Source organism: Daktulosphaira vitifoliae, unplaced genomic scaffold, assembly GCF_025091365.1.
Source record: "Daktulosphaira vitifoliae isolate Bord-2020 unplaced genomic scaffold, ASM2509136v1 Scaffold_3, whole genome shotgun sequence".
NCBI classification, from domain to species: Eukaryota; Metazoa; Arthropoda; class Insecta; order Hemiptera; family Phylloxeridae; genus Daktulosphaira; species Daktulosphaira vitifoliae.
Window position 1 is genome coordinate 11,371,860 of NW_026099574.1, and position 27,863 is coordinate 11,399,722.

Here is a 27,863-nt window from a genome sequence, read left to right on the forward strand (position 1 = left end):
CCACTTAATTAATTAAAATTAAATTAATCATAAAGTTTTTGTTATGTTCAGGCATTATCATAAGGGTATCAGCTTTAATTTGGCAACACCCCTAGTTAACTATTTAATAGATGATGATCTAATTAAGAAAATTACTGGTTGTTGGCATATTTATATCTAGGTGAAAGAAAGAATATAATAGGAAATATTTAGTTAAATAACAGCACCCACTATTCACCTACATTTATAACTAAAAAAAAAAAATAATCAAAATATAATTTTACAATGATAAAGCAGATTACAGTTCAATAGGAGTTTATTATTTGAATTAGAATACTGTAAGTTTTTAACAAAATGCATTAAAAAATATATATTTTTTTCATTATTTACAATTTTTAATGTCTAAGTATATTCTAAGTTTGTTTTACTACTGTGATGTAGATGATGTTTTTATATCATTTTTAAATAAAATACAAATTTACTGTATCGAGCAAATAAATTATTTGAATCTTCAAACACAGACGATAAATTATGTGCACTACTCATTTAAATATTAAAAATTACACATCATCAATTCAAGTAAAAAAACATCAGTATTATTAAATGTTTTATACTGGATTTTTCAATTTATTAATATTTTTGGAAAAAATTACTGAATAGTATTTAATTAAATAAAAATGCAATCAATTATAAATATTAAAATATATATCTTAATTTTTACTATGATCTCGTACTTCGAAGTATTGTGCATCAAAAAACATAATATTCATTTATTAGAGTATTTGTTAAGTCATGATGGATGGAAAAATTTGGATGATGTAAAATATGTCAAATACAGAAAAAATAACTTTACTTTAGAAGATGTAATAAAACAACCTATATTAAATTCAGAATATAATAGACGAATACACATTACAAAAATATTTCTTGGGTGTTCTTACGTCAATGTTTTAGTGACAATTTTATTTACTTTGGACAATTTTCTTAATCATTGTAGATTTATTGGGATTCAAGAAAATCCTCATGAATATGTATACTATTGTACCAATGAACTTATATATATTATACGAAGAATAATTTGGATGACGAACCTTATGCAAGGCGCATTGGATAGTATTGAAAAATATCACGGGAGTCTGTGGGGAACAAACTTGTGTAACAATTATATTTTAAATACGGTAATAACAAATTTAAGAAATTATGTACCTTTAAAAAAAATATTGATTCCCAAAATTAATCCAATAATTACTCAACAAACATTATCGGCCATTAAAGAGTTTTTTTTTAAAAGAAATAGAGAACTAAAAAAAGATTTAAGTAAATGCAATCTAAAGTCTACAGATTTGACAGTACTATGGAAAAGTTGGAATGAAGAATTTGATGAAACACTATCTGTAGGAAAAAAACCAAAGTTCTACGATTTTCTAAGCACAAAAATTAACTATATAGCTCAGCAAACTATTCAAGAGAAGTACTTAAATCTAGGTTTTATCTACAATGAGGAAACTCAAGAGACAACTGTACCAACTCTTCCAGTAAATTTCGAACATAGTATGAATATTTGTGTACATTATATGTATTATTTAAAATAATAATTATTTATTCGTTCCATTTGTAATTTTTTAGGACTGAGCCAATATTAGAACTGATACTTAATATATTGGTCAATTAAATAGATTATATATCAGTATCATTTAAAATAATCATTCAATTTAATAAAATGGTACAATACTATTTTAAGTTATATATAATGCTAGGTCGTATAACTCGTTATCGATATTCGATATTTCAATTTCATTGATCTAATAGGGGAGACTTGGGGAACTATAGTCAGTGGATAATACCGGTCACTACATTATCTAATAAGTCCATGCATCTAAAATTATGTTGACCATATGTATAGATTAAGAATGATAAAAAAAACCTTATTCTTATTAGAACGATATCATCCATAAATGTTTTCACGTTTAAATGTGTGAAAAAAGTTTTCAGCGTTTATTTATCTAAAAAAAATTGTTTAAGAAATTTAATTTAAGGTAAGCAAATTATTATACATTTATAATTTATATGAACTATATTCCTGTGATTCTTTTTTAAATTATTTTATCCCTATCTTTTTACATGTATTAATGTATAGCCGATATTCCACCGGGTAGGGGGAATACTGGTCAATTGCATTATCAAAATATATATATAAGATTATGTTTTAAAAATCTGCGACTTTGACATAATGCAGTCAATATGTTTGTCAATATGCATCCATTTGTTGTAATAGCATAATATTTAGAGTCTCAGAACCACAGATATAACAATTTTTGTGAGGTGACCGTAGTGCCTCCAGTCTCCCCTACCTCAGAAAAACTTTTTGTTGTTCTGTAATATTACTAATAGTAATATTGGATTATTTAATTAGATTAAAATTTGATGTAAATAATATAAGTAAAAGGAAAAATTTGATAATGAAAATTTTATAAATTATCTCTTTAAAATACTTTTAATAATTATTTTAATACGCAGCTAATACTTCAAATATTTTATTTGTATTATACTAATTTCAAAAATCCTATAACTGATGTATCTGTTATAGGTCAACATGTTGACATTATAACGAATGAATCAGGTATCAATATTTACTTATTTTATTAATATACAATCTTAAATTAATTTAAATAATAAATCAAGTGTAAATATTATGTATTTATTTGTCAACATTTAATAAATTCTTTGAATGTATTAGACTCAAAATTGCCAGAGGAAAATAATGAAAAAGGTAAATATTTTTTCAGTGTACTGAATTACTTAAATGTTTATTTGAGCGCACGATAGTACACCGAACCAAGTTCTAACAATACAGTTGCACTTTACAAGAAACAATCACCCGATTTTTCGAAACCACATATTTTGGTTTCTACTTAAGATATACTGTTGAAAATTTAAATATAAATAAAGATCTAGTAGCATAAAACGCTGTAAAAATATGATCTCTTAATGTTTAATCATTTTAAAAATGGGAGCCTTTTAAAATTCACACTTTTGTTACTCACACTTACATAAAACACTTCCCATATATGTAGAAACATGAACTTTGAGACAAAGGTAGGTCTTAAAGTGTAATTAAAGGTAAAAATCTAAACATTATTTTTTTTTTAAATATAATTCCACTTTATGGAATTTCTAAATGTAACCAAACCCAACGTTCAATGTATTTATAATTTTATATAATATTATAGTAGTATATACTACGAGTTTTGACCAGTATATTATATAATACACTAGTTAAAAATTTTAATGTTACTTTTGACTCTAAAGCAAACAAAGAAATAATATTCAAACAAAACGATAATAATGCAAAGTTTTATTTATATCTTGATAATTTCTTATGGGACGTTGTGTGATGTAGTGGACACTTCAGATGCTATCAAGATCAAATATTAAGTTTTGTTTGCCACTTTTAGATGTTAGAAGGGTTAACATATAACCATCATATCAAATTAGAGGACCCCTAAAATTATCTTTAATAATCAATTTTATCAACAGCTAATATTTTAAATGATTCATTTGTATTATAGAAATTTCGAAAAATCCTAAAAGCGATGCATCAATTGTAAGTCAACATATTGACTTCACAATTAATAAATCAGGTATCAATATTAACATATTTAATATACAATCTTAAAATTCACTTAAATTATAATTCAAGTATAATATAATTTTTGAATTATTTTAGTCTATTTAACCCTAAAAAAATACATCATTTTATTATTACCTAATAAATTATTTTTTCTTCTAATTATTAGGTCAATATTATATTTTATGATAACTGATTTTTAATTTTTATTCAGATGTAGAAGTTAATCCTGAAGTTGAAGATGGTTCACCTCAACTTTTAATAATCCCTGATCATTTGAAACAAATTAACATGTATCTTTGAATTTAGCACTACTTTACTAAGTTTTATTACAAAGAATATTACAGTTATACTAATAAATATATTATAACATTAAAATTAACAATCCTATATTTCATAAAATATCTTCATTAATACAATAGAGCAATAAGAATCATTTTATTTTTATCAAACTATTTTTATATTGTGATAATTTTTTTTATATACATATATCTAAAAAAAGTTGGCAATATTTATTAATTAGTTGTAAGAAAAAGAGATGTAAAACCCACAAAATATTAAGTTTTATCTTTAAAATTATTAAGTAAAATTAAAACTATATTAAAAATATTATTAATTTAAAAAAGTAAAAAATATTAAAAATATTAAACTCAAAGCCACAAAAAATTAATGAAAAGTCGCGGATACGTATTTCGGAAACAATGTTACCATTATCAACGCTAAACACATACTGTTATAGCCACAAGTGATCAATTTTTATTATTTAAAATTATTAACTTAATATTACTTATTAAAAAGGACTGATATTTAACTCGTTAATTTGGCGTCTGAATAATCACATTATAATTAATGGACTTAAAACAATTGCTCTAATGATGAATTCTGCAATGAGTTCTAAATGTCAACATGTCAAAACTGAAGACATGGATATATCTGTAAATATTCGTATATATAAATAGTTGAGACAAGTAAAGATGATATCTGATAGAGATTAAAATCACTATCATTAGAAACTCTTAGAAATTGGTGGATTATTCCAAAAGCAAAATAAACCTCTTATAACTAATATAAATTAATAAATTTTATTCTAATTTAACTTGAATATTTTTATTAATATTTTAATAATGTTTATGTGGTATACTTGAGTCTACCTCAACAGACCTTTCAGCAAAAATAAATGCTGTTAAAGTCATATTATCTGTTATTTTTTCTAATCTCTCTTTTATGAAGTTACAAAGATTTTAAACAAATACGTCTTGGTACATCTTTCACTACAGGGCCTCGTCCAATCAAAATTATTTTCAATTCCAATGAATCTTCAGTCATTACGACCTACTATTATGCTAAAACGTAAGCTTTAAATCTCCAGCCTCTTATGAACTTAGTTCGCAACAAAACTTCTTTGAAACACACAGCTACTTCGTTCCTGTCATCGTTAACTAGAACAGTGTCAATCAGTGGGTGAGACCAACTTTACTATCACCTATTTAAATGGTATTTCTAGTGTCTGTCAAAAAACATATCCCACGCCCATCAACGTCCTCGAGACTAAGTAGTCTGAGAAACTTGTTCTTGCATAGGCAAGAACTCCCTGCGTCTAGTAAAACCAGCCCATGCTCCTGTTCCACTCTAACAGATCAACGCCCCAGCATTGTGTATAATAGCAATAATCCACCTACCACTTTTTGTATATACTGTCACTTAGCTAAACCAACTTTAAATTCTTTCTTAATATATTTTACGAACTTTAAGCACTCTTTTTCCAAAATTGTTAATAAGTTTAATCATCTCAATGAGACTCGATCCCTCCATCCTTTAAAAATTCAACAAAAATTTAGGCCAGCGTAGCAATGTTCCCTCTAATCTACGTTTAGGTAATGAGACGGTTAACAATTCTTTTGATACTGCTAATCTATTTTGGAAGTATTTTTCTTTTTTGTTAACACCTCTACTTCTTCAACTCATTATTGTATTACTAATTATGTTTTACTTATGAGCTACCTTCAAATTGCTACTTTTCTTAGGAAATTTACTTTCACTTGTAGAGTGGCTCTTACAACATATATTAAAAAAGATGTATCTTTATTAATCAATTGTAAATTTACTTATTAACAATTGATACAAACTTACTAAATTTGTTATAATTTTGAAATGTAATTATATTTTTTATTCAATGATTAGTTTTATTTAGTTATAAATACTAAAGTTTAGTTAAATACTAAAATAAACTTTGAATTTCATCGAGATTTAATTTCTTTGGAGAACACTGTCAGTTTAAAGAGATTTTTTTAATCCGTCGTTGAATATATTTGATATTTTGATTGTAACTTAAGAAACTATATAAATTTTTAAAATTAAAGGAGTTCATATTTTAGATACGCCAAAGAAATTATCAAATTTCAAAGAAGTCTTAGAAACGTACAAAAATTAATGAAGCCGTAAAAATTAAAATATTTTAGAGAAATGTACATAAATTAAAGAAGCCATAGAAATTATCATATTTTAGAGAAGCCATAGAAATGTTAAAAATGAAAGAAGCCATATAAATTATCATATTTTAGAGAAGCCATAGAAATGTACATAAATTAAAGAAGCCATAAAAATTGCCATATTTTAGAGAAGCCATAGAAATGTACAAAAATTAAAGAAGCCATAGAAATTATAATATTTTAGAGAAGCCATATAAATAATCAAATTTTTAAGAAGCCATATAAATAATCAAATATTTAAGAAGCCATAAAATTGTACAAAAATTAAAGAAGCGATAAAAATTCATAGATAATACTTTGATCTTTATTTTTACATTTCATATTATTGTGAAATAATATAAGTTAACATAACTTCTAAAAATCTGAGATTCTACAAAGAAATTAATTTTATTATTAAATTTATTAATTTATTTATATTTTAAAATTTGATCAAATGAGTTTTTTTTCACTCAAAAGAAGTTTTTCTTAAAATTTTTTTCTATAGAAGGATTTTTTATTAATCGTAAAATAATTATATTATAAAGAAAAAAAATTTTAATTTGTTTAGCTGCATTCATTTTTTGATTTGCCAGTTACTAATATTTTTGTTGCATCATCCCTTATAACCTATTGGCCAGGAAAATAATATCAGTTTCAATGCGAAGCTGAGAAGGTATTAATTTTACCATGATGTGGATTTTTGTGTCTGTTGCCACTTTTTTTCAGCTCTGACTGGATCGATTTCTTACAACGATACGTCAAAGATCACAAATCGTATCTAGTTGAAGACATTACCTTCAAAAATAGAAAAAATTTTCCTCGTTCCCCATAAATGGAAGAAATCTTCTAAAAAATTACAAAATCTTAAACTAAGTAAATTTCGTCATTTTTTCACCTTTTTTTCTTAAAACTATTATAAATTTATCAAAAATGAACAAACCAACAAATCTTACCTAGTTGAAGACATCACCCTTAAAAATTATAAAAATTTCCCTTGATCTCCGCAAATGGAAGAAATCTCCAAAAAAATTACAAATTTAAAAATCGGTAAATTTTGTAATTTTTTTCACTTTTTTTTTTTTAAACTTCCATAACTTGTTCAAACATAGACAAATCAACATATTTTTTTTTTATATTAAAACCTTAGATATTTTACTATCATTTGATATAATTTTTATGAAAATCTAACACTTAACGTGCTCACAGGGGGGGATTTAAAATAGCAACTTTTTATCAAAACTAAACTTTTCAACTTAACTTCTGTAATTGTTTTGGAAATACTGTGTCCTTTAAACATATATTAAATTAAAGCTTATGTCATGTATTATAAAATGAAAAACAAAAATTTGTTCCGACAACTTATATTTTACGTGCAAATAGGTGCCATAGTTAAAATCCTGCTGTTTTTTTGTTAAAATTTTTGATTATCGATTTTAAACTTTAAATTATTATAACTCTTTGAAAACTGTATGGATCAATACAATTTTTTTTCATAACTACTTTATATTTACTTCTTTCATTTGATATACTTTTTTTTAAATCGAACTATTTTTCTTTATATAGGGCGGGTTTAAATTTTTCATAATATGAGAAAAAATAGAACTTTTTCAAATTAACTTTTGAAAATGTTTCGGAAATACTGCGTCCTTTCAATATATGTCAAATTAAAGCTTACAATAAATACTATAAAAAAAAAATTTGTCCCGACACCTTTTCTTCTATGGGAAAATGGAAACTAAGAACTGCCATAACTTTTTAAGAAATGAACAAATTAAAATATTTTTTTTTTATATTAAAACCGTAGATATTTTTCTTTCATTTGATATAATTTTTTTGAAAATCTTACTATAAACCTGCTCATAGGGGGATTCAAAAAAGAAATTTTCGCACACAAGTTAAACTTTTCTTTTAATTTTTGAAAATGGCTATTTTTGTGTGAAAATTCTGAGTTTTGTATTTTATTTTATTTTAAAATATCTTACAAGAGGAATACACTGACTTTTGTGAATATTATATAATATAATTGACATAGAATATAAATTTAAACTTATTTAAATATTTTTGCTTTTTTTAAGCCGAAAAAAGAAACTTGAAAATTTGAATTAGCTTAAATTGCCAATTTTATCAATCATAGGCAGCAGCCTCTATAATACTGTGTGTAGGTGTAGGCAACCATAGTGTTATGGTAGAAATATCTACACACCGGATAAAATTCTTCAGATATGGTGACTTCACTGCGATGAGGAAGGCAACGGAATACCACCTCATTATTTTCCCTAGTTAAACAATTGTTTATAACATCGATTCAAAAATGGACTTAATTAGCAGAGTAAAAAGTATTTTCAGTGGTAAAATAGTTCCCCAATCGGATCTTCGGGTGGGAACTACCCTGCACGAGGTACAAGTGGTGAATCCCTATAGGAAGAGGAAAAATAGGATGATAGGGACGTGGAACATAAGAACAATGCGCCAAATACACAAGTTAGAAAATATTATAATTGAAATGGAAAGTATAAAAATTAGAAATACTAGGTTTATGTGAAACAAATGGTCAAACAGCAAAGACTTCTGGACAGCAAACTATAGAATAATTTATTCCCAAGAAAAAAATGGACAATGTGGAATTGGCGTAGTGCTTCATAAAACCTGGGGAATAAAGGTTACAAATTATATCATATACAGCGAAAGAATTATTATGATCCAACTGGAAGCAAAACCAAATGATCTATTTGTAATACAAGTATATATGCCTTAGTCAAGAGCCGATGACGAAGAAATTGAAGAATTATATGCTGGAATAGAAGAACTACTAAAACTCACTAAAGGAAAAGATAACGTTATTATAATGGGAGACTGGAATGGTGTTGTAGGTGAGAAGTGAACGGAAGTAAGACGTTAGAGAAGTGGGAAAATATGATCTAGGCCAAAGAAATGCAAGAGGAGATCGATTAGTGGAATTTATCAGAGAAAATAGTTTCGTGATAACGAATACACTATTCAAAGAACACAAGAGAAGAAAATACACATGGGAAATGACCGGCGATACAGGAAGATATCAGATTGACTATATACTAGTAAATATTTGGTTTAAAAATCAAGTCAAATCTTGCAAAACATATCCTAGAACAGACTATGACAGTGACCATCAATTAGTGGGTATGAAATATTGTGTAAAATTAAAAAAAATCGTTTAAGTTGAAAGAAATATATATTAGAGATAATAATTTCTGTATAAAGCGCGTTAAACGTTATTATTATCCATGGAAAAGAAATCGTGTACTGTTACCAGTAAATAATGTAATAAATGTTTACATCTGTACTTTAGATAATATGGACTGACATTTGATACCATAGGAAAATTGTATAAAAAATCAAAATTTAACAAATTTCAAAATGCTGTATAAATGTAACTACTGAATTAAAATAAGAGTTTTCCGTATCAAAATATTTCTTTAAAACTTATCTGAAAGATAAGTTTTCTAAATCTTTAGATAGTGTTTAATATTAAAAAATTGGTGGATTATTCCAAAAGCTACATGATCTGTTATTTTCTTATTAATATCCTGATTAAAATAAAGTATGTCGAGTGAAAAAGGGATTATTAAAAAATATTATTTCTCATAAAAAAATTGAGTTGATCCATACACTTTTCTATAAGTTATAGCATTATAAAGTTAAAAATGTAACAAATAAAATAGAGAATTTTCACACAAAAATAGCATTTGGTAGTCATTTTCACCGTGAAGACAAAATAAAAACCGAAATTTTATTTTTCATACTAAAGTACATTACATTATCTTTAATATATATAAAAGTGACAGCCTTTCTGGAACACTCTCAAAAGTCAAATGTAAAAGTAAATTTTTTGTGAAAAAGTTGTCATTTTAAATCCCCCCTGTGGACAAATAAAGAGTCAGATTTATAAAAAATATATACCAAATGATAGGTAAAGACATCAAGCATCTATAAAAAAAAAAATTATATTGATTTGTTCATTTTTGAAAAAGTAATAGCAGTTTTAAGAAAAAAATTGAAAAAATTAGCGATTTTTAAATTTGTAATTTTTTGGAGGTTTCCCTATTTAAAATAAATAAGCTTCGAAAAACTTAAAATAATTTTTATCCTATTTGCAGTGGATGGAATGCAAAATCATGTTCGAAGTACTGTTGCACACGTTGCTTAGAGCTTTAATTGATGTTAGTCAACTGCTTTAACCTTATAGGTTTAGAGATATGATCGATTTCAACTGAAAACTTTGAAATCATTTATCACAAAAACTAAACGACCAATTATGGATTTTTATTTTTGCGTTAGAATAAGTTAATAATGAGCTATCGAATGACTTATGAATTTCGAAAATTGAGCCACATACCAAATCCAGGGAATTGGTCCTTGGCCCTTTCATCTGAAACCAAAATATACTTTTCTAAACTCATTTATGCGCCGATTTCAAATCGTTTACCATTTACAGGGAAACGAGTGAAATTTTTTCGATAATTGAGGATAATGTCTTCGACTAGACAGATTTGTGTTTTTTTGACATATCGTTGAAACAAATCTGTTAGATGAGAGCTGAGAAAAGTCGTAACAGACACAAAAAAATAATAAACACATCATCACCTACTTATTTTCACATCGAAGCTAATAAGTTTTATATTGTTTTGTATATAGAGGATTCATTATAGATAAGACACTCATTTGGAAGCTATTAACAAGTTTAAATTTTTGTAAAAAAAAAATATTGTTTTTGATTATTAATTCAAAAAATTCTACAACTATATCTGTTTTTTTAATTTTTTTCATACCTTAAAGAATAAAAAACCTTGACTTTAATTTCTTTTTGATTGGAACCTCTATTTTAAATTGTTGGAAATATGAATTGTAAAAAATTTTGTTCTGAATCAATCGTTAGCGTATTAAAATTGTTTAAATATTTGGATTTAAAATATTAATTCGTCAGTAATTTAGTTTTTATAATACCAGAGGAAACAATAATCTGTTTTAATGGGTTAAAAATGATTTTTATGGTAGTTATCAAGAAAATATTTTACACCAGCTGTTTAACAAAAGAAAACTTGTGTTTAATAAATAGCTTAATTTATAGACATGAATTATTAAAAGTAATATTTCTACTTAATGGATAATATCTAATTGCACCTGTGACAATAGACAACTACTGTAATGACTACACAACAAATTATCAACAGAAAAATGATAAAAAGGCTAAAAAAGATTATAAGAAAAAATTGTTTTTTCTACAGTATCATCAAACTAAAAATAGGGGTTTGTCCAAGGCGTTTTATCAATATAAATAGGTTTAATAATGTTATAATTTTTATCAAATGGCTTTCACGATATAAGATATTATCAATAGTTGAAATTAAAGCCGGTAGCATGGATAAATATTTAATTATTCAATAACTAGAGTTCCCCTCAGACCAAGACGAGCTTCACAAACAATTAAAATCATTCATTACTAATATTTTTAATGTATTTATTGTCGAATTAGATTTGATATGATAAAAGTATTCAACTGCAAAAGTAAATAATTTTACTTTGTAATTTAATAATTTTTTAGCTCTATTTGTGTGTATTACTAATAGTCTGTGAAATTTCAAATTTTTGTAATATTATAGACTGTTAATATTCTAAATTTTTTGGTAACATGCTGCTATATAAATTATTCATGGGCATTTTCGAATATTTTAAACTATTATTAGTTTTTAAAACTATTCGAATATATTGTGTTTACAACTATCGAATATTTTTACTATTCGAACAGTTAATGAATGACTATCGAATAGTTCAATAGTTACTATTCGATATTTCCCATCACTAATATAAATCACATATCTAAAAAAAAAATTATTTTTAATTTCACCTCAATTTTTACAATAATAATCAAATTATATAATATATACAGAGTGATCCATTTAACATTGACCAGCAAATATCTCAAAAACTATTTATTATTTTAATAATTTTTTTTTAAAATTATTTTAGTTACATAAAACTCTACATTTATCCATGATCAGATAATTTTTAGGTTCATCCCTTATGCCTTAAAAGGGTACCAACTTTTTTTTTTCAAATGGAAACATATATTTTTAGTTAGATATATTGATAGTTTTTTTTTTTTTTAATTTTTAGCGTTTGAATTTTTCATTTAAGTCGATTAGTTTGCATGTTATTTCACTTTAAAGTTTTGATTTTTTTTACCTATATATATGTATAAAACGGGTAGACTTGTAATACAGGTAGTTAATTGCAGCGGTTATGATGGCTCGTAAAGACACATAGCGATTATTGACGATTACTGTCAGATAAGATTTATAAATAATGGTTTTTAGACACATCGTTGTCATCTAGACTGATANTACCATTATTATTATAATTTCTAGAAATTGAGTGGTCAATGTTTTAAAAGAGCCACCCTGTATACATATGTATGTATGTAAACATGAAAATGCATTGGGTAATTTTACCCTACTAAAATTTAGACTCATCTAGAATTATAGCAAAGATATTTAATAGTAGTAGAAAATACATACATTTAACCTGTCCTAAAAGCTTGATTACCCTATAAAGTATTACTAGCCATTAATCATTGACCACCAAGTTTTAATAATTGTACAATTAAATTTTTGTTAATTTTTAAGCTAAGTGTTGAGAAGCTAGTAGACACCTGTTCCTCAATTGTTGTTACCACTTTTTTCTCGTAGCATCTAAATCTCTATGCTACTGCTTTGTTGATTAATAAAATGGAATCAGAAATTATTGGTTCAGAGCTTTATAATGATTCCTAAATTTAAGTTTTTTTGAGTTTTTTGATGATTTCTAAAAAATAGTCTTGCATTGTAATAAGCTATTGGTTTTTTAAATAAATTCAATTAAACATTAGTCAATAAAATTGACATTTTATTAACTAAATTCAAGTTAAAAGTAACATCACAATAATAATGAATGAAAGTAAATAGGACACATACTTTTTTATTGTTACAAAAAAAATATAGTTTTAGACAAATTTAAACAACAAATTGAACAAATGATTAGAAAACAGTTAAAAACAATAAAAAATACTAAATAACTCATCCGGTTATTTTTTCTAAAATAAATAAAAATGGGCATAAAAATAAATTGTCTAAAATTTGACTTCAAACATTAACTAGTCAATTTTTAAAAAATAGTATAAATTAAAAATTTTTTACTCATTATTAGTCCTATTTTGTTTTATTTATAACACAATTTAATTATCATAATTTGATTATTTTTCACTACTGAAATTACTAGGTTTCAATGGTTTATTTAAATAATCAAAAATAATTGATCAATAACTGTATATTTTTCAACATTAAAAATAATTTTTAGAAAATAGAAAGTATTAAGCAACTCATTCAGTTTTTATTTCTAATAAAAATAAAAATGTACATGAAAATAAATTGTCTTAAATAAATTCAATTAAACATTAGTCAATAAAATGTTAAGAAATAGTAGAAATATAACTTCTACTATACTATCCAGACAACAATTTAATATTAAAAGTGGAACACTTTTTTTTTAAATGACATAATATGTAACAGTTATTGATAGAGTTTAAAATAAAGCAACTTATTATTATTTTCACTACTAGAACTAATAAGTTTCAATGGTTTATTTAAATAATCAAAATTAATTGATCAATAACTGTATATTTTTCAACATTAAAAATAATTTTGTTTTTTTGCTCGACTTGGTACTTTTGTCATTATGAGACAGTAAAACACCAATATTAAATACATTTAATACTAGATCCAAGGCAAAATATGCGTTAAGTATGATATCATACAAAATATGCGTTAAGACTTGGGAAATGTATTAAAAATAGTTAATAATTGACATTTTAACAGCCCCAAATGAGAAAAATACCAAGTCACTGCAAAAGAAAAAAAATTAACATTGCCACCTTCATGCTAAAGTGTTATGTAAAAAATGACTAAGTGATTTAACATAAATAACCATCTTATAAGTACAATGTTTTAATATCTAATTCACAAAAAAAGATATTTTACAAGTTACTAAAAAATAACAACTCGTGACTAAATTATTTTGGTTAGCCTTATGATACAGAACATTACTACAGAAATTGCTTAAATAATCAACTGTTAAAAGTTTTTGTTTAATAAGTAATGTATTAGGCTTCTTTTTTTAAATCTAAATAAAACAAAACTGATTCACCTCAAAATTGTAAAAAAAACACTTTTAGCATGAAGGTGGAGATATACTGATACAATATAGAATTTCAGTTTACAATAGAAATAAATGACCATCTAAAATTTAAATCTTAACAATTGTATCAACATTTAAAAATTAATTTGAAACATTCCATACCACTTAAGAATACATTTAATTTTACCAAAATTCCTTAACTTACAAGTTTTAGATTTACAAAAAAATTTAAATCATCTTAAGACAGTAACCATATTTATCAAAAATACTAATTTTAAACATTCTAGGAAGCATTTTAAAATACAGTATAAAATACAATTCTAACTTAAACTTGTACAAACATTGTCAGTCTTTTATAAATTGGTAATTTCTAATAACAAAAATTAAAAATTAGGCTTCAATTAATTATGATTCATACAGTACATTATATAACTAGACTGCAATGACAAAAATTAATTTTATTTTAAATCCAAAAAAATCATAAAAGAGAAAATTACTTCATAAATTTCAAATATTGCAGTACTCTTCTAAAATTTCTTAATGAACTTGAAATTTTTTTTTTTTTTACATACAAAAATGATATATTTCATACTTAACCAAAAAATATGAGGTTAAACTAGATTAAAAAAATCTATTTGCAGTAACAGATTTCATTGGAAAATTATACTAGTTTCTTAAATGTATGCTTGAAAATATAAATGGCAACAATACAAAATCATCAAATAGCAGAAATCCAAGTTAAAACTGAAATTAATAAACTTGTCTTAGATTCAATGAATTGAAAACTTAAAAAAATGGTTGTGTTACACTCACTTAAGTTTATTGAGAACTTGATTTTTTTCTACAAAACAAATTTTAATCATGCAGGTTTTCTAGTAAGAAAATATGTTTAAATTGATTTGAATACAAATTGTGAGTTCACAAATTTGGTTGTTCCAATCCACGAACGTTCGGTAAATCAAAGCTAATTCATAAGTATAGACAATATCTACGTATAAACAAAAATGTATTCGTTATTATTCGGGTTTAATTTATTATATACATTTTAGCTAATCATCTTACCAGTTTAAACGTTTCAAAGCACAATCACAATAAGTATTCTTCTGTTTCTCAGAACTAAAATGATTTTTGTGTTTTACCAATAAATCAAGAGTTATATTTAATGCATGTTAATCGTACATTTCAGTTGAAAAAAACGATGTACTTTCTATGATTCAATAGAAAATTACACACTTAAGTAACCACACAAAACTTGGATACACGATATCAATAAATGACAATTAGGTTATACTACAAAGATTAGTGTGACAGTTGATAAACTAAAATTCCAGAGAACTTAAATAATTTTTCTTCATATCAAAGTATTATTTAAAATATTTTGATATGAAAATAAAACGGCTTCATGTTTACTAAGAAATCGCGTATCCGTAGATATCAGTCTAGGTGACAACGATGTGTCTAAAAACCATTATTTATAAATCTTATCTGACAGTAATCGTCAATAATCGCCGTGTGTCTTTACGAGCCATCATAACCGCTGCAATTAACTACCTGTATTACAAGTCTACCCGTTTTATACATATATATAGGTAAAAAAAATCAAAACTTTAAAGTGAAATAACATGCAAACTAATCGACTTAAATGAAAAATTCAAACGCTAAAAATTATAAAAAAAAAAACTCTATCAATATATCTAACTAAAAATATATGTTTCCATTTGAAAAAAAAAAGTTGGTACCCTTTTAAGGCATAAGGGATGAACCTAAAAATTATCTGATCATGGATAAATGTAGAGTTTTATGTAACTAAAATAATTTAAAAAAAAAATTATTAAAATAATAAATAGTTTTTGAGATATTTGCTGGTCAATGTTAAATGGATCACCCTGTATATAATTGAGTAAATCTTTTTAACAACTTTTTTTATTTTGGTTCTTTTTAATTTAATAGTAAATGGCATTTGAATTTTTAGTATAACTTTATTTATTTGTTAGATATAAACTTTTAAAGTTTCAAATTTTTGAGTTAATATACATGTTAATACACAAGGGTTTATTGACATTGAGAGACAGCCCAAGATAGAGATAGGTGGCGAAGCGTAGTTATGGCGGCAAAAACTCTTAGAGAGTAGGAATGCCAGTAAAAGAAGAAGAAGTAATTGAATGGGTTATGATAAAAAAATCACTCTGTATATGATATCTGATAATGATTAAAATTACTATCATTAGAAACTCTTAGAAATTGGTGAGTCTACCTCAACAGACCTTTCAGCAAAAATAAATGCTGTTAAAGTCATATTATCTGTTATTTTTTCTAATCTCTCTTTTATGAAGTTACAAAGATTTTAAACAAATACGTCTTGGTACATCTTTCACTACAGGGCCTCGTCCAATCAAAATTATTTTCAATTCCAATGAATCTTCAGTCATTACGACCTACTATTATGCTAAAACGTAAGCTTTAAATCTCCAGCCTCTTATGAACTTAGTTCGCAACAAAACTTCTTTGAAACACACAGCTACTTCGTTCCTGTCATCGTTAACTAGAACAGTGTCAATCAGTGGGTGAGACCAACTTTACTATCACCTATTTAAATGGTATTTCTAGTGTCTGTCAAAAAACATATCCCACGCCCATCAACGTCCTCGAGACTAAGTAGTCTGAGAAACTTGTTCTTGCATAGGCAAGAACTCCCTGCGTCTAGTAAAACCAGCCCATGCTCCTGTTCCACTCTAACAGATCAACGCCCCAGCATTGTGTATAATAGCAATAATCCACCTACCACTTTTTGTATATACTGTCACTTAGCTAAACCAACTTTAAATTCTTTCTTAATATATTTTACGAACTTTAAGCACTCTTTTTCCAAAATTGTTAATAAGTTTAATCATCTCAATGAGACTCGATCCCTCCATCCTTTAAAAATTCAACAAAAATTTAGGCCAGCGTAGCAATGTTCCCTCTAATCTACGTTTAGGTAATGAGACGGTTAACAATTCTTTTGATACTGCTAATCTATTTTGGAAGTATTTTTCTTTTTTGTTAACACTTCTACTTCTTCAACTCATTATTGTATTACTAATTATGTTTTACTTATGAGCTACCTTCATATTGCTATTTACCTTTAATGATGTGCAATGTTCCCTTAACTCTTTAAATACCCACATTTTCAAATGTTCCTGATGGCATATCTGCACGTTTGCTCTTTAACTGTCAAAATTCGAATATCTATCATTTATTTTTAGTCTTTGGACGCTTACTAGATGAAGGTCTTTTTCCCGTTGTGAAGACCTGTTCAGTTACGTCTGTTTTTAAATTTGGTTATTTCTAACTGCAGGCCTATTTCCATGCTTCCTCACATTGCTACACTGTCTGAATCCATTATATAGTCTTCTATCAAAAGAAATCTTAATAATATTTCAGTAGACGACCATGATGGTTTTAATTTTGGGAAATTTACTGTCACTTATAGCATGGCTCATATTATAACATATATTAAGAAAAGAAAATAAGTATATTTAGTATTATTCATTATAATAAAATAGTCATCATTGCAATAATGCTCAAATGGACAATTTGACATCGGTCAAGAGGGATGTAGGCCTTTTATACCGAGCCTTAAGATTGCAAAACACGTCTTCATTGGTCAAAACTTACGAGTTTTTATTACACTCGGCATGACAAAATAGTTAACGTACGAATGTACGAAAGAAAATGACATTTTGAAATTAACAATTTACAAATAGTCAATAAGTAAAATGTTTCAGAAAGATAGGATAGAACTGTATAATCATACTAAAATAATTAAAGTATATTAATTAAATTTAAGTTCGTGTTCAAAAAAAACCTCGTGACAATGAACGAGTATGGGGAAATTTAATAGACGAAATAAAGAAAGAAATGAATACTGTACAAAAGTTACCACAATCATACACCCAGAGAAAAACCTCGATCTATATAATAAATTCAATGTTCAATTTGATAAATATATCATTACTATTGAACCTATGATATATTTATCAATATGATAATTTTTTTCTTGTCTTGAACAATAATTATTCATAAGAATAGTTATTTTGTTCGTATTAATAAAACATTATCATAAACCCTTGATAAAATTTCTCTATCAAAATTGATTGAGGTTTGGGTGTAATATAATGATATCCAAGCCACACCCAGCAAACCATCTTCATCCATGGCTTGATTGCCAGGGCCACAGTTAAATTTTAGCAGCCATAAAAAATGTCAGTGTACAAAGTGAGAAAAATAAGTCGATGGCTGGAGAGTACTTAATCGACAACGACACCTAAAAAAAAATTACTAAAACCAAACGGTCAGACCACTCGACGGCGAAGACACATTGTGAAACAAAAGGGGAAAACAACGCCGACATCAGTGCATGCATGTTTGACAGACATTTGGAACCGGTTGATTGTCGACAGTTACTGTAGTAGTCAGCTGAGCGACTTCTTATCACGATGCCAATTTATAATGAATGTTTGATAATGATGTACAACAAAAGGAAATATGAAAAGCGAATGTGCGACTAAATTACTAAGGACCATTTAATTATGTTACAACTAAATTTTAATGTTCAAAAATGGCCTTGATTCACCAAAAAATTAACACCAATCAGACAATAACATTGTATTACCCATTGTTTTGTAGTTACACTTAATTATGAGATGTTCACCAATAATTTATATAATTAACGTAGCGTCTGTTAGATTATAGTAATAAGTACATATTTTTACGTCACATAGTATAAATCCTAAAATTTTATATATAGAGTGTAATAAGAGTGGAAGCTAAAAAAATTTATACACATGTGTAGTATGATTACAAACTTCAAGATTTTATCATATACAAGGCGTACTATAACAATAAACAGATATTCTATAAGTACAAATCTTGCATTTAAAAATACAGGATTTTATTATAATTACCCCGACAAATATAGTCTACAAATATTTGACAATTTCAAGTTTATTTTAAATTTTCGGTCAAACTTTCTTCAGATTCTAATCCATTTTTCAGGATTAATTTTAGTATTATTAAAAAAAACAGAAAGGTAATTTATCTTATTAAACATATAGATCTGAAATACAGTATTATTGAATAATAAAAGTTTATTTTTTAAATAATTTGCTGTTACAAACAACATAATTTTACTACAAAAATTGTTATGTTTTTTTTTCCGATTTCATTAGTTAAACTAAAATATATTTAAGTTGTATAATACAAAACTTCTACGGCAAGGACTATACAAAATGACTGGTAAATTTTCCAAACGTATTTGTCATTATATACATTTTAAAGTATATGATATTATTTATGATAATTTTGTTAAGGAGTATAAACATTTGAATTGGAATGAAATACACCAAGTTTATTCAATAATCTTTATGTATAAATTTTATATGTATGACATATAAAATTTACTGCATTATAAAATAAACTTAAAAAAGTTAAACCTCACTTATAAAATAAGCCGGTTTAAAAAACTAGGTATTGAAGATCACTTGATTATTTAGTGATACATTTAGAAGCTAGCAAATCTGGTTTTTGTACGAGGTAATTAAAGACTCGTAATGATTTTAAGTATTTTTGACATAATATAATTACCTACTTATAGTTGTTTTTATGGATAAACTAGTTCTCTTAAATTTCATTTCAAGAAACCTATTTAATTATTAAAGTATTATACCTAATGATAATAAATAACGGGTAAATTCTTTTACTAAATGTACAAGCAAAATAATTTTACATATTTATTAGTGTGTACCAATTTTGTCGTTAACCAATAATAAATTAAGACAACTATTAAATAAATAATTTCATTAAATTTTGATCCAAATTAAATTTTATTGTTAAGTAAATACAAATAAAATGAAATCGTTTCAAAAATGTTTATAGAAATTAAATTTGTATTTATTTTAAGTAAATTTTGGTACACATTTACTACAGCTAATTATATAATTAGTTTTTTTTGGGGGGTCTCACTATAAATATTTAGCTATAATTTTACCATTATTACTTAATAAAACGACTGTACTAGTTGATGACAATATTCTCAAATTTAAGAAAATAATAATCTTTGTCATAAATGAGTTATATCACTAAGTTCATGTCCGTGTTTCAATTCTCATTAAAATTAAATGTCAATTAATCCTTGAAAATATTTTTTCTTAAAATTCCATAGAAAAAAATGTTTTATAATTTCATTCCTAATTCAGTAAAACGATAACAGATAATATTTAATCAACAATAATCTATTGTTCAACTAAACACAGTTGGAACAATAACAGACAATCCCACACTATCTACAATAATAAATATTTAAATTTTAAGTAGCACTTTTTTTTTATGACTTCTATAGAAAAATAAAAAGCAAAAGTTAATATTGTCAAAACATTTAATCATCAAACAAAACTCAAGAAACTTTTTTTTTTCTATGGAGAGAAATAATATGAGTTGTTTAACATATTTAACATAAGATTTTGTTGGTAAAATATTTAAAAAAATGTTTAATGCCAAAAATACATTTTTATTTACTTTATAGTAACAATAACATAAAATATTATTAATTTTTAATATATTTGAATTTGAATTTTTTATTTAAAAGGAAAAATCACATTTTTATTTGCTGTAGTAATATATTTCATTTTAATTACCACAAAATCCAGCAATGTATATAGAGGTACAAAGGGAAGTATATATTCCGAAGATTATTAACATTGTTAATCTCAATTTTTATTTATGATACATATCGATTTCAAGTCTCTTTTATTATGGTACAATATGATCAATTTTATTTTATCGTTAAAATTATAAAAGTTATTATTATTTTTTTTAATACGTTTTATAAACTCATTAAGGGCTACAACGTCTTCCCCTAAATTAGGAGGTTTGTTAACCATTTATAATCTAGGACGGGTGNTTTGCTGTAGTAATATATTTCATTTTAATTACCACAAAATCCAGCAATGTATATAGAGGTACAAAGGGAAGTATATATTCCGAGGATTATTAACATTGTTAATCTCAATTTTTATTTATGATACATATCGATTTCAAGTCTCTTTTATTATGGTACAATATGATCAATTTTATTTTATCGTTAAAATTATAAAAGTTATTATTATTTTTTTTAATACGTTTTATAAACTCATTAAGGGCTACAACGTCTTCCCCTAAATTAGGAGGTTTCTTAACCATTTATAATCTAGGACGGGTAATAAGTCTGTTGCCGGAGAGAGGGATGGATGGTGAGTCCAATTACCGGACTGATCTCAGGCTCGGCAAATGAAGTGACCGAGTTTCGAACCCGAAGCAGTGCGCGTCAAACACTGCCGCATTACCGACTCGGGCACACCGTCCTTCTTATGAATACCATAATTTAAAATTTTCTAGTTGAAATTATACTGATTAATATAAGAACTATATTTGAAAAATATCTTCGATTATCGTACAGGATATTTTTAAATTCTACAAGAGTCAATGCAGTTTATAATAAAAAGCATACAAGATAATCTTCTAGTAGTAACGACGTAATTGTTCATTGTCTACAATTAATGTATTCTTCTGCAATATTTCAAACCTTGTAAATTGTTAATAGATTAATCGTTAATTGATTTGAGACTCATATTTCGAATATCCTTGTTAAATAAACGAACACTGTGGATATTGTACGGATAATGCTACTCTAACATGGATTTGTAGTAGTAAATGATATGCTCATTTTGTAAAGAAATACCGCGTGTACAGTGTGCTAGGCCACCGGAATGTCTGCCGGTACTGAGCTCATGGCTTACGGCGAGTAGTTTTTTACTGCTAAAGTAGGTTTGATGTAACGACGGTGGTGGTAACGACGGCTGCTATCAACCGGTGGTTAGTAAGCCGGCAACGTTCATGTGGTGCGCTTGTAGTACGTTCATCCGAATCATAAAACGAATGCCGTATTGTCGGCGTTTTTTTTTTTAATAATAATAGTTGTTTTAAAACAAACGACTCATTATCCAAAGTCGATCATTGTGTAATAATTTTGTGTTTAAATAGTGGTTGTTTTAGGTGTATATAATAGTGTTAGTGTGTTTACAAAGAACACCGGCCATAATGGATACGTGAACACCTGACGGAGAGGATTATCACTGAAAATGCTTTCTTCTTCGAGATACAGGTATGAATAGTCACATTTTTATGGAGTACAGAGAATTTTACTGACAATGGGAAAAACCAGCAGTGTGTCTGGAGTAAATTTATTAATGATTCTCGATAGTCCGCATATGCCGCGTCAGTGCCCGAATGACTTTAACAGGAAGAAGTTTTCCGGTTACGCATGAGTAACTATAAAGGGGAGTTATTCATAAACGGTTTCATTTGTAGTCGTACCGTAACTTTGTTTTTAGCCGTTTCAAAAAAATCAATACGTTTCTTAAACTAAGGTGTAGTGAATGCTTATATAAATTAGAGTAATAATTCATTTTGCTACACGATGACTATAGTCATATACTTACCACATGTGTAGTATTCAGTGTATATTTATATATATTTTAGCCCTTTGATGCTCATTGATTGTCAATTGCATTTTAATACATAGAGTGGGTATTTTGACAGTGCACATACACTAATATGAACTGAACTCGCCTATGCTACATAACCACTCTGTGTATTAAAATTATTGTAACTCAATAAGTACTAATCGATTAAGTTGTTATTTACCCATTAAAATTTGTTGGAAGAAAAAAGCTACTTTAAGAAATGGCTATTTTGAAATTTCGAAAAAATTAAAAATTTCATTTTCATTTTTTTATCATCTAAGACAAACAATAAAAAACATGTTTTTAACGTGACCCACAACTGTAAAAATGGTTAGAAAAAAAAATTAACGCAAAATATTTGCTGGGTCAAAAGCTATTTAAGATGTCAAAATCCAGAGGTACACTCTGAATAAGTATACATCATATAAAATGCCATCAGTGAAATAAATCCTATTTAAATAGTTGTGTACAATTTTATCTTATTGGTATTTATTTATGTTTTTAAATAGGGCATGCAATATGTCAAATGGTACTTGATAACTTAAAAAATATTGATAGATTTAATCCAAGTATTTAGTTTTACACTTTTAGACTTAGTTCTTAGAATTAGTCACAACTTGTCTGTTTTGTCATCACCATTACATATTTTCAGTAAGTCATGACACATTAATTCATATATAACTTTTCCGGTTATTGCTAAATGAGTCACACGAGTAACTTTAACGCTGGGCCCCGACGAATATTTTAATGATTATTATGAGAAACCGAAATCAATTCTCGGAAAATCACTCAATTCATCAAAACATTTAGGTTGCCCTTAAGTATAAGTTATGAGCAAATTTAGAATAATCAGATGGCTAAACCGTTTTACGTATAATATTTTTAATATTTTGGGCTAAATGAATAGCTAACTAAATGCAGTAAACTGGTAATTAGGAAACGGTGTTAATAGCAACACATTTTTACCGTTTCAAAGATAATATTTCATATACATTTGTACTTAATCGAACACAATTATACAGCAAAAACGTTGTAAACACTGTTAGTGTAGTGTAAGCATACATACATTATGTCGATTAACGAAGAATTCACGTTAATCATCATTATACTTAATCTTATACGCGAAGTTGGTTTTAAATAAATATATTTAATTATATTTTGCATGCTTCGTTCTAATTATCATTGATATTATTATTACAAAAACGTGTTTGTACATAATTTTAAACGTTTGTTTATTCTATATATCAACAATAACATTTAATATATCAATTTGTATTTCCTAATACTTATACTCTGTACTTGAGCAAATATTGTTATTCGTTTGAGTCGTAATCATTTTAGGCACTTCACTAGTTCTTTCATTTTAATAGGCTGCTGGATTGAAGTACTAAATTACTGGCAAATTTTTTTCAAATGTATCATTAAAACGTCTATAAAATTTATGCATTCTTGAAGCAGAACGCGCAAGTCATTCTTACGAGAATTATTGTTATTACTCTTTTTTTTATATACGAGATAGAAGTTGTACGCATACATTAAGCATGATGAGATCATGTTCTTCAATAGAAAAAAAATACTGAAAACTCTATTAAAACAAAAACTTAAAATTAATAGCATGCCTTGAGCCAATTAAAAAATCTCGAGTTTTATAAAACATTTAAAAGTCAAATATAAAAAATAAAAGTTTTTTTTTCATGTTTTTATTGTATACTTATTATTTCACTTATAACTTGATAGAAAGAAATTTTAACGCTCTGGTTATTTGGATTGATTATATTATCATTTTAAATGATGAGTGATGAAACGATCAATCATGAGAACCACCGAACAGCAATGACAAATTATGTTTTTTTATAGAGGTCAATCGTGCACACTACATTGTTGTAACTTGTGCTTATTGAAGTAGTTGTAGCTCAACACTATGTAAGTCAAGTGGTAACTAAAGGCGACGGAGTCTTTTGTATACAATAATAATAAAAATATATAAGTGTACAAAAATATATCTGCGACTAATATAAACAGCCCACAGGCGCCATGTCTTGTGCGCTTCTATATAATATAGATATGTTGTATGCAACTAGTAAACGGTACACGAGTATTGTATGGCCAGTCGGGCGAGACCAGTAGTATGTCGGATGGCTCCTTAACGACGCTCACACCCGTTTTCCTAGATTGTATGGAAATAATAATGTAAGTCAAGAGTCCTCAATCGCGAGAATCGCGTCGTTTCCGTTTCAAACAGCTATGAGAAAATCAGAAGAAAAAAAAACAGACGATCGGGTGTAGGAGCATTTAAATTTGACCGCAGTTCGCGGTAGAAGCCGCCGATGAATGATCTTCCGCAGGATCATCGTATTGGCATACCAGCCGAAAGGTTATTGAATTCGAACGTGTTACCGACGAAATGAAAAATTAATAACAAATAAGTTAAACATCGCACAATGTTTTCCAAAACAATAGAATACACGACTGCTGACGGGTTCGGTCACGTTTGTAGACATTTAACCGGCCCAGCGCAGTATTTACGGAAGACGAGCACGATATTCGGACTGCGTTCAATAAATAGCCCCATGAGAATAATTGTTATCGTGTATAATATATTATACGTTCATTTCCTGTTGGAACTACGGATATAATTGGTTAGTCCTGACAACGACCCGACCGATACGGGCGCCTCGACTACACCGCCACACCGTTCTCGTGTTATGTATGCGAAGGCGTCACCAGTATTATAAATACATCATAATAGAAGTCTATCCGATTACTTGGCGCCTTCTATGAAAAATGAAATTTCCATCGGTGACACCGTTTATTGTATTGTGCGGCTGACGCCGATGCAACGATATTAAATAGAAAAAAAAAAAGTAGGCAGTGAACTGTAAATAAATGAATAGTTAATATACTTGAAAATCGAGTGAGTCGTTAATCTTCACACGACCAAAGCCAAGTCGAATTCGTAATCAATCGGCAGAAATTTACAACGTACATACGCCAGTGTAACATTAATTTACTTTCTGGACTAATTGAACGTGTTGTGTTGTGTATGCGTTGTCGATTGTGTAATCTAAATGAAAAGGGAGTGAAAAATATGTCCTTGGAACACATCGTTCAGATGCCAAATACAAGGGTGTGTTGAACACTTAAACTTGGCGGTGACGTAAGACGTACTAGAAACATAACGAACAATGACAATAGTAATAATATGCACTGCACAATCGGATAGAAAGTCGATTGGCGGGAACAATTAATGTGTCCTAGGCGTCGTGATAAACCACCAAGTTGTCGCGTTTTTATTATTATTATTTTCAACATTCCAGATTAATGTTGTAGTCTGTCGGCCAGTTTGCAGCTTAACCGACACAAATTGTATTCGAGTCTAACAAATTTAGTCGGTTGGCACGCGCAATTTTTGATATTTCTCTGACGGCTATTCTATTGGCGCACAGTTGACCATGTCAACCAAAATTAACAGTTACACCGCGTCGCATTGGATACAGCTAAGTTGATTTTAAACGCATTTTTGGTAGTTAGCAAACTCGCTGTGATGTCTCTTGATTTTTTCTCGATACTCCGACTGAATACATTTATTATTTGACGATTTTCATTGTATTTTTCTAATTCGATTGTATTCAGTGGTGGATTTTCAACATTTTTCTAGGGGGTCCAAAAAATAATATGTGTTTCAAATAATTGGTGTTAATCTAAATATGTTAGAATAACATATATTATATATTTGTGTTTCGAGGGCCCGCGCCGTCAGAAATCCGCAACTGAAATGTATTGTTTTAGAATAAGTTTATTGCATTTTTGTACTCACGTATACAATGAATTTGATTTCAATGATTATACGTAATAAAGTTTATTATATTCGTATGGGTCTTGTTTTGTCGAACTAAAATGAGCTCTGTAGAGTTATGAAAAGAATTACTCACTTTTATGTTTGACAGCTTACGATGTTCATGACATGTCCAATTTTTATTATCAATTGATGTACATAGGATTAAAAACGATTACATTNGTATACAATGAATTTGATTTCAATGATTATACGTAATAAAGTTTATTATATTCGTATGGGTCTTGTTTTGTCGAACTAAAATGTGCTCTATAGAGTTATGAAAAGAACTACTCACTTTTATGTTTGACAGCTTACGATGTTCATGACATGTCCAATTTTTATTATCAGTTGATGTACATAGGATTAAAAACGATAGTTATTATTGTGGTCTTAGTTAATCATTTGAATGCATTAGCATCGAGTGTATTGTATAAGAACAAAACGATTATTTATGGTATACCGCCGCAGTAAGTTAATCACAGAAAATATAAACATATGAGAATTGTGAGTTATAATCATTACAATTAGTTTTTTGAACTTTACATACTTTTATTAAAATTCCAGGTAGGTATTAAGTCTCCAATGACTCGATAGTACTTCGAGGATGGATATCAGACGTCAATTTACGGTACTTTCTTTTTCAAAAATATTAGAATACCAGATTTGATCACGTATTTACGGTGGTATCCTCTGTAGACTAGACGCAACCCTAAAATTACGTGTACCATGACAATAAATTCCGTTTAAATTATTGACCACCCACAGGGCTGTAATACAGTGTCGCGGTTGGGTTATATATAGTAATACTCGGTGTCCTGAGACCCTCGGAGGGGTTTGACCTGGATAGTGTAGGATCAATTCATATAACTTATTATATCCGCATTTCAACACTTTTAATCTTAGCAATAGGGAGCACATGAATAATTGTAAAATGATACAAAGAAAAAACATTTACACTAAAGGCAGTTCACACAAAACTATTGAAAAGAAAAACAAATTTGTTAATTACACTTGAGTCCAATCCTTAATCGGATTACCGAGTAATTTAGATTTTTTTTTTCATAAATATTATAGAAAAATCAAAACATTAATAGTTAAGTATGAAATATCTTATGGTAAAACTATTTGATAGTTAACGATTCGGTTAAGAATTTGACACAAACTTATTGCTGTGTTTGTTACGGTCCACCGTTTTCGCTAACCGC

General features: G+C 27.2%; 3 protein-coding genes and 1 long non-coding RNA gene across 5 annotated transcripts in view; 2 read left to right on the forward strand and 2 right to left on the reverse strand.

Moving 5' to 3' along the window:
• LOC126901682 (uncharacterized) overlaps positions 1–27,863 on the reverse strand; it is a 38,029-nt gene that overhangs the window by 7,796 nt on the left and 2,370 nt on the right. The gene's annotated exons all lie outside the window — the stretch shown is intronic.
• On the forward strand, positions 642–4,034 carry LOC126901680 (uncharacterized). Its single transcript, XM_050678345.1, has 5 exons — positions 642–1,530; positions 2,567–2,599; positions 2,717–2,749; positions 3,549–3,620; positions 3,822–4,034. The coding sequence occupies exons 1-5, from the start codon at positions 657–659 to the stop codon at positions 3,908–3,910; spliced, it is 1,101 nt and encodes a 366-aa protein (XP_050534302.1). The 5' UTR covers positions 642–656; the 3' UTR covers positions 3,911–4,034.
• Positions 13,452–15,979, reverse strand: LOC126901684 (uncharacterized). The gene is made up of 3 exons (XR_007703084.1): positions 15,343–15,979; positions 15,094–15,268; positions 13,452–15,024 (listed from the first exon to the last, which is right to left on the reverse strand). It is a non-coding gene; the product is annotated as an uncharacterized LOC126901684 (long non-coding RNA).
• The window catches only part of LOC126901676 (cadherin-99C), a 59,616-nt gene continuing 53,939 nt past the window's right edge, over positions 22,187–27,863 (forward strand). For both annotated transcript variants that reach the window (XM_050678331.1, XM_050678332.1), the window contains exon 1: positions 22,187–22,459. In XM_050678331.1, coding sequence (XP_050534288.1) covers positions 22,437–22,459 — 23 coding nt within the window. In that variant the 5' untranslated portion in view covers positions 22,187–22,436. The remainder of the gene's footprint in view (positions 22,460–27,863) is intronic.